General features: G+C 39.6%; 1 protein-coding gene across 2 annotated transcripts in view; it reads right to left on the reverse strand.

Moving 5' to 3' along the window:
• Positions 1-3948: 3948 nt before the first annotated feature.
• Positions 3949-8344, reverse strand: part of LOC107716492 (sphingosine-1-phosphate phosphatase 1-like) — a 13469-nt gene continuing 9073 nt past the window's right edge. Inside the window, exons 3-4 of one of the 2 annotated variants that reach the window (XM_016522971.1) lie at positions 6854-7189; positions 3949-6458 (exon numbers count right to left, since the gene is read on the reverse strand). In XM_016522971.1, coding sequence (XP_016378457.1) covers positions 6243-6458; positions 6854-7189 — 552 coding nt within the window. In that variant the 3' untranslated portion in view covers positions 3949-6242. The other variant, XM_016522970.1, reaches the window with a different exon arrangement.

Below are 8344 nucleotides of genomic sequence, written 5' to 3' on the forward strand. Positions count from 1 at the left end.
AGTATTTGAAAAATAATGTGTTTTTGAACATTAAAGCATGTCAACATATTCTGTTACACCAAATACACAAAATAATGATCTTTAAAAAAGCATCATATGACCCCTTTAAGACAGCAAACTTTCCTTCTACATATTGTAGGTACTCCAATACGCTTTATCCAAATCATGATAATTTTTATGTCTAGACTACAGACAGTTCTGACAAGTCACTCACATTGCTCAAGGTTTAACTACATTTTAAAGTAAATTTTCTTTATCTCAGCAAAAGTGACTGGTATGAACTTGCAATGTGCTTTCTGATGAAATTCAAGACCTTGACAGATAAAAGTGTGTCCTGCCTCAATATAAACACTACCAGACATAAAACCAGGAGATCAGAAGAGGTCGAATCAGTGTGCCTGAAAAGTCTCAATTGTCAGCCCGCGAAACACATGACTGCAGCTGTGGAACAAAAACAGGTGTGGAGTACATTGCATTCCCAAGAGCCTGAAAGACAAGGCCAATAGACAAGATTGTTGACTTGGTAAAGCCGGCAAATAGCAACAGAAAACCTGAAGGTGACAAATCCAACACTGCTTATTTGGATTTTTATGTTCAAAGATCGACCCAGTGAACACGTTCTGGACAATATATCGAATGGACACTTCAAAAAGGGCTTATGCAAGCTGCTAAAAGAGAAATCAAAATAAGAATACTTCAGATTTGGAAAGTGAGATGATGTTCTCATCCCATCAAAAGCTGATCAGACTCTCACAGGAGCCTAAGAATATACCTCAACATTTGTGAAGAAAATACAATAATCTTCACTGCACAGTGAACAACCGGTGCTCATTTCACAGCATTATCCCATACCAACATGAAGAAGGCGTTTCCGAATACTATCAAGTGAGCAAATATGTCAGAAACTGAACGACAGGATTGTAATCAAAGCACGATTGTGTCTTTAACAGCCTATAAACACGAATCGACCTCAGTGGTTTTGATCTTTTAGAGTGCATAGCTCTCTAGTTATAAATAATTAGCTAGTCAGTCTGCTTTAAATGACCGGCCGCTTGTTAAATATCACGCAAAAATCCCTATCAACTTAGTAATGCAGTGTTTAATTGGGTTTCTTACCTCTCTCGATGGTTCTCGGGTCCAGGTGGTTCGTTTTAAGCAGCTAACCTTTTACTTGCAGGCGACCCAGCTAGACAGCTAACTCAAACGCTTCACTATCGGACTATTTAAACCGGTCTCGGCTTTGGAATACAATCCGCGTATGAATGGTGACGATTTTTCCGATTGAAGTCACACCAAAATCCCCGTTTATGAGATAATTAGCAAGCCGTCTGAAGGTATTCAAGCATTGCACTGCTAGCAGGAGCTCCCCGTACAGCTAATCCCAGTTAGCTGCCGTCCCAGCCTGCACCAAAAGCCACATTCATACACATTCACTGACCGACTACATACCCAGATGTTGGTCACTAAGGTAAGAATGTTCTTTATCCTTACTGCTAAACTCACTAAGCGACTAACTGCTAACCTGTTATCACAAGTATATGTTAGCAGGCTGTGCTAGTGCTCGGTGCCAATTTTTTCCAGGCTCAAAACAGACCGCTAAACCGAGCGTGATGAAACGCTGGTTTATGCTGTTAGGCCAATGATTGGCTACTCTCTGCACAACGAACGCGTGGATTGGCCAGTGGACTGTCAATCAAAAACTGTTTAGGCACGCCTCGAAAGTCAAACGGCATTGATGTCGAGGAGGGAGGTTGCGGCGTAAATGTCTGAGATGGAGATTGGATGAAGACAAGGACCAGAAATGCCCGTATGGCGAGAAATGTCACCCGAGTTGTGGTCCGCTCGGACTCCTCTGTTTGCCTCAAATGAGTCGCATTACAACAAAGTAATTATGCTTATAAAGCCGTAGACTACTAGACAAACGATTCCACTATCGTTTTCTATTCTTAGAAAAGGATTTGGGGGATTTTCCCCCTCTTCAATTACTGAGTCCTCACTTGGAACACGGTGTTACATAACTTGAATGACACTGACCAGTGATGATGCTTCTTTTCGTTCATTTTCATTCACCCTTCCATCCATTAGTTCTCGTTTCTCTCAGCTGAGCCAATTTAATACTTCCGTTGGAATTATTTATTTTACTAACATGTCGTTAAAAGAATGATTAATTAGTTGGTTATATCGTTATATATAATGGTTATATAGTTGTAGTCTCTGGACCAATGAACATTTTGAGTTGCGCTGTACAGTAGGCTATATTGAATCTCGGCCATGAACTTTTTCTGAACTATGTAACGAGCATAAATAAATCCCAGTAAACACGTTTAGACATGGGAAGACAGTTTTAAGTATATAACTCTGACTGTTCAATGGCCTTTAGTGTTTAGTGCTGATGTTTGGTACGAATAGGTGCTTTTGAATGAATCTTTTACAGTTTTTGCCTATTGCTTACACACGTTTTGCTAAATTTGGCTCATTGTGTCAAACCTCTACACACAAGCAAATAAGACACAACACTGGGAAATAAACCATTCACATCTATGTCAAATTGAAACTCTGCCTGCAAAACCTAACAATCCTTTGTCAAAATGTCACTCTGATGACAAAATGATACCCACTTGCATCATATGAATACACTTTCAGATCAGCAGCAACACACTAGTCTACTTTATATATGCAAAGCAGCGCTTTTGTTTAAGGTATGGTTACACTGTGTTTAATGTATAGTAACAAAAGCTTCAAGTTTTGTTACTTTGGTCTAAGCATGTGTCTATAGTGTTCAAGCAACGGGCAAAAACTGTAAGTGAACAGAGGATTCCATTTCCCTAACGAATCTTTTTTACTTGCTTAAATTCTTTCTTTTCCATTTTTATTTTATTTATTTAGTTATTTATTTATTTGTAGTAGTAGTACAATATAATATATAAGAAAAATAAGGAATCGGTTAAGTGAAAGATTCACTCACAACACACAAAAGATAATCACTAGACGCCACCTACTGGTTTAATGATGCAGAACAGGTTTCTGCGCGAATCATAGAACAAATCTTTTTGGAGAACGGATTCAAAAGATTCGAATCACTGAATCAAAATTGCCATCACTAATGACTTTTGTAGATCAGCTTTTATAAAGATCAGCTCTTAAATTGTTTTTGCAGTTAACTGCACAATTTGAACAATTACATCAACATTTCAATTTTCAGTACTTGAGAAGAGTTCATGGAGAATCCCATTCTACTGTACTGTTCTCCACGATGTACTTTGTACGTACAACCACATGATGGCGATAAAGTATCTTAACTTTGTTCCTGCCATTCTCAGTACGAGATGAACTCACTGAGCACGGTTCAGTTCAACATTCTAACCGGGTAGATGACAAATAAAATTATCATGATGCTTTTTTTTTCAGGTCCTGTGTTAAAAGTATAAATATTCAATGTAGTCTTTAAATTATTGTGAGGTCATAAAACTGCATTCATTTTTTAGATTAAATGGGTTTTTATTATTATTACTTTATTTTCTGTGAAAAAACAACCCAAGGTGATGTACTGCAGTACAGAGCCTAAATATGTGTATTGTACAATTAGCTATAGTGTGGAAATATATGTGTGGTAGGTAATAAGCAAGGTCCTCTAGCACTTACACAGTGGGTTAAAATCAATACATCATGCAGAAAGTAGACCTTTGTCCAAAGAGCTGACAAATTGAGAAATGAGTATGTGTGCCTCTAAACCTTGCTGGATCAAGGGAACTCAAGCACACACACTTACAATGATAAGGGGAAACACTGCAAGCCAACAATTTAGTTAGTCATAATAATCAAAAAGCCATTTTCACAAACATCATGCTGTAATATAAAATGTTCATACTGCTCTGATCACTTTGTACTGGAAAAAAAAAATACTCATTTCAGATGACAAGAACACAAATACAGTGGTAATTCATACTGTTTTATTCACGTTAATAATGAGAACAGAAAAATTGCAAGAACATTGCAGACGAGGAGCCATAGATTACAGATACAGTATGTGTGAGTTTAGATGACCGTGAATGGCTCAAAGCTCAGCACTGGTAAGGTGTACAAGCTTCATTCATAATGCATTTCCTTGCAGGAAACCCTAAAACATCATCCAGCCATCTGTGATATGATATCCACTTTAGCTCAGTGCACTGTAAAATAAAACAGCTCATCATTCAGTTATGGTACATTTACTATTTGCACAACTGATCACTATTGAATATATGCACAACTGTAAAGAAGTCAATTACATAACCAACAATGGAGTTTTTGCAAATAAACGTTATGGATGTGTGACAATATTTTCTATATCATTTGCACCATCAAAACTGTTTACAGAAAGACAGCTGTGGTGTCTTGTGCCTAGTTGGAGGATAAAGTTGCGCTGAAATAAGGATGCAAGACACTGGGGTTTCTGAGCAGTGAGCAATGAATGTATATCAGAGATCTGTCTTCTGTTACTGGCTTTACAACATTTCCGTGTGAAACTGAACACACTAACAAAATACACTGCAAGAACAGAATACTAGTTCAATGACAGACAACATATCAACTACCCAAGTTAATACTGATAATTGCTTACAATCAGAAAACACATGTTGGATTTACTTTGGCCATGTTGTCATGCCCATAATGATATTTAAATAGATAAAACTGCAGTGAATTCAGACAAGTGGACAAAGCAAGGATTCTATAAAGTCATTCTATGAAATTAAGCCACACTGAGTGTGTTCCTGGAGAAAGAGGATCTCATTGCATCTCCTCCAAACTGCTGACAGTACGGGATAACATGGATGTCTTAACGCAGTCGAATGGAGAGACATGCAGAACACCTGCAGCACAGTCTGCACTCCACAGCTCTGAATTTTAATATCTCAATTTAGCCTCCTGTTACTAAAAGAGACAGTGCACTCAAAAATAAAAAAATCTGTCATCATTTACTCACCTTCATGTCATTCCAAACCTGTGAATTTATTCTGTGATACACAAAAGAAGATTATAAAAAAGTTTCAACAAAGTCAATGGGTTTCTTTTCTTTTTTTGACAAACAGGTTTGAAACAAGAAGGTGAGTAAATTATGATTTTTTATTTTTGGGTGAACTATCCCTTTAAGAAGAACTAGAAAGGACATGAGAAACACTAACAGAAATATTACAAAAATCCACTAGTAATTATTTAAATTAAAACTGATTTGCTCAGAGTACTGAGCTATTTGCACACTGCATAAATCTTACTCCCTGTAGTAATTTTTTAAAACATATCTGACATGTTTATAAATAATACATTGACAAAGACAATGTTAAAAGATATGCTGCATTCATATTCAGATTGGTCTTTTCCTAGCTTGGGTTTCAGAGCAACACATCTACTGGAAGTTCCTGTATACAGCATTCATACTGACAGGAAGTTCCCTCCCCTCATGCTCTCAATGCATTACCGTTTATTGTGAGGCGTGAGCTCAACCTGTTTTTAGATAAGAACAACTTTCTACACCTCTCAGATTTTGGAGTGTCTTTCCTGAACCACTGAATGAACCATTAGGGCCACAGCACTGATCTGGAATGGACCCACAAGAGAAGAAACAAGCCCTAGAAAGAACAGAGAATTACAAAATGTTAGGAGAACGAGCCCTTGAGAGAAAACAATGACAAGGATACAAATGTCTGACAAGGGTGTTCACTCAGGTCAGTTTGCTTCAGAAGGATGAAAACAGATGGGAAGGGCCGCAGACTGAGCCAAAGCCTGTACAGCGAGAAACAATCCCGCGTATTGTTGAGTGAGAGAAAACACAAGAGTCCAGGATGGGTGGATGTCAGTCTGCTGAGGGAAAACCACTGAAGACAAATGCAGGAAACATTTGAAACCTTTTTGGGTGTGGCTATCAACATTTTGGGTGTGGCTGTTCAAGAGTCATGAGCTTTGAACAGGTTCTGAAGATCATGACATCACACACACTCACTTTCAAGCTGTCTGATTACCCACCGTTGGCAGCAAATGTGCCAAAAACCCTGTTCAAATGTATCCGTTTGATAAAATCTGTAAACAAAACAAGTGAAATAAATTAGCATGGAAATGGAGCTGGTGAAATGATCAAAATCATGAACGTGTTTGCAAACCAAAAGGCTTCTCCAAGTTTGTTTTGACTACAACTGTGGGCCTTTACTAGTCCAGGTCATGTATAGGTTAAGCCAGGATAAAAACAAGACTGAACGGAGGGATTTTCTTCAGGATAAGCCAAGGAAGCCAAAGAGAAGTGGCACCAAGAAAACGCAGCAGTAAGCCACTGTGCCGTAGACCATAAACCGGTACGCGAGTTCCACGTGCGCGTGTTGTCTAGCCTTCCGCACGTCATCCGAAGGAACGCCAAAGATCTTGCACGCCAGTGGGATCGCCACCACCTTCATGGCAGCCCTGACGGCTAGAAGCACGGCCACTCCTACCAGGAGTGAAATAAATTAGCATGGAAATGGAGCTGGTGAAATGATAAAAATCATGAACATGTGTTTGCAACCAAAAGGCTTCTCCAAGTTTGTTTTGACTACAACTGTGGGCCTTTACTAGTCCAGGTCATGTATAGGTTAAGCCAGGATAAAAACAAGACTGAACGGAGGGATTTTCTTCAGGATAAGCCAAGGAAGCCAAAGAGAAGTGGCACCAAGAAAACGCAGCAGTAAGCCACTGTGCCGTAGACCATAAACCGGTACGCGAGTTCCACGTGCGCGTGTTGTCTAGCCTTCCGCACGTCATCCGAAGGAACGCCAAAGATCTTGCATGCCAGTGGGATCGCCACCACCTTCATGGCAGCCCTGACGGCTAGAAGCACGGCCACTCCTACCAGGAGCCGCATGATGGAACGGGTCAATAAGGCCCCGTCGATCAGGGGCAGAGTGAGTGGGAGAACTTCTTCGGGGGGATCTGGCTGCAGACCCAGTTGGTGGTTCAGGCGGGATGCCAACGCGGCTCCGGCAGCTGTAGCCAACGCTTGGGCCGTGTCGCCACGGGAGGTGCTCCATGAGTCCAGCGAGAAGGCCACCAAGCTGAAACCAACATGCAGAAGCAGGACGACCAGAGGGGCATAGCTGTGGGACAGGTAGAACTTGTCGATGTCATGCAGCATGGGCTGAAGGACCACCAGGATGAGCACACTGTAGAGGAAGCCTGTGATCACCTCCTGTGAAGATGAAGGCACAAACTTATTAGATTTTATTATTGAAGGGATTCTCTCGAAAATTTGAATTCTGTCATCATTTAGTCACCTTCATGTCGTTCCAAACCCATAAGACCTTCGAAACACAAATTAAGATTTTTGTTAATGAAACCTGAGAGGTTTCTGTCCCTTAAACTTCTTGTTTCACACCGATTCATTTTGTGACAGCTTTATGACCTTTTCGTATCTTTAAGTTTTGGTTACCTGGACTTTCAATGGAGGGAGAGAAGCTTCTCAGGTTCCCTAAAAATATCCTAATTTGTGTTTCATAGATTTAGTCTTATGGGTTTGGAACGACATGAAAGTGAGCCAGTGATAACAGAATTTATATTTTTTGGGTGAACTATCCCTTTAATGATATTCTATTTTCCAGTAGCCCTTGGGTTATTATGATTCAAATTAGGAACCATTAAATCAAACATGTTAATATTGTTGTTCACACATGGTGTAATTTTTAGACAAACTTCCATTTAAATTGTCATTGTTTATTCACTACAGGCCAGGCAAACACACGAAGGTTAGTGAAAACAGGTATTGCTTTGCATGAGAAAGGTGGCGTTCAAGCATTAATGATCTGTATAAACAGTGTATGAGTCATTATGGAAACGACTCCTTTGTGTATAGAATTAACAAAAACATTCACCCCGAAATGAAACATTGCAATGTATTTATTAACTATACAAAAGGTCTTGGTTACCATAACATGTCGAAACAGACCTGAGAACAGGCTGGAAGAATATAGCAAGTAGATCTGATAAAGAGGTATTATTTATGTAGGTTTTACGCACACTTCAGCTGCTTTATGTTTGTGCGTGGCACAAAAGTTAAAGTCGATGTTCAGGGCATCTCTCCATTTTATGTGAGGTTTACAGCAGAATGTCCAAGTCTTTGCTTCCAGCTCACTTTTTGTGGAAGACATAGCAAGAGTCTTATGGAGCACTTAATGTTACTTTTAGGGTGCTTTTGCCTCATATTTGCTTGACAGTGTCAGTTTCATTATGATACAGAGTGGCAAGGATATTCTTCACAATTTCCTTTTTTTTTTTTTTTTTTTCCATGGCAGAAACGTCTCGGTTACGTATGGTAACCCTCGTTCCCTGAAGGAGGGAACGGAGACGT

The sequence above is a fragment of the Sinocyclocheilus rhinocerous genome, unplaced genomic scaffold, assembly GCF_001515625.1.
Source record: "Sinocyclocheilus rhinocerous isolate Xijiao unplaced genomic scaffold, SAMN03320098_v1.1 scaffold4678, whole genome shotgun sequence".
Lineage (NCBI taxonomy): Eukaryota > Metazoa > Chordata > Actinopteri > Cypriniformes > Cyprinidae > Sinocyclocheilus > Sinocyclocheilus rhinocerous.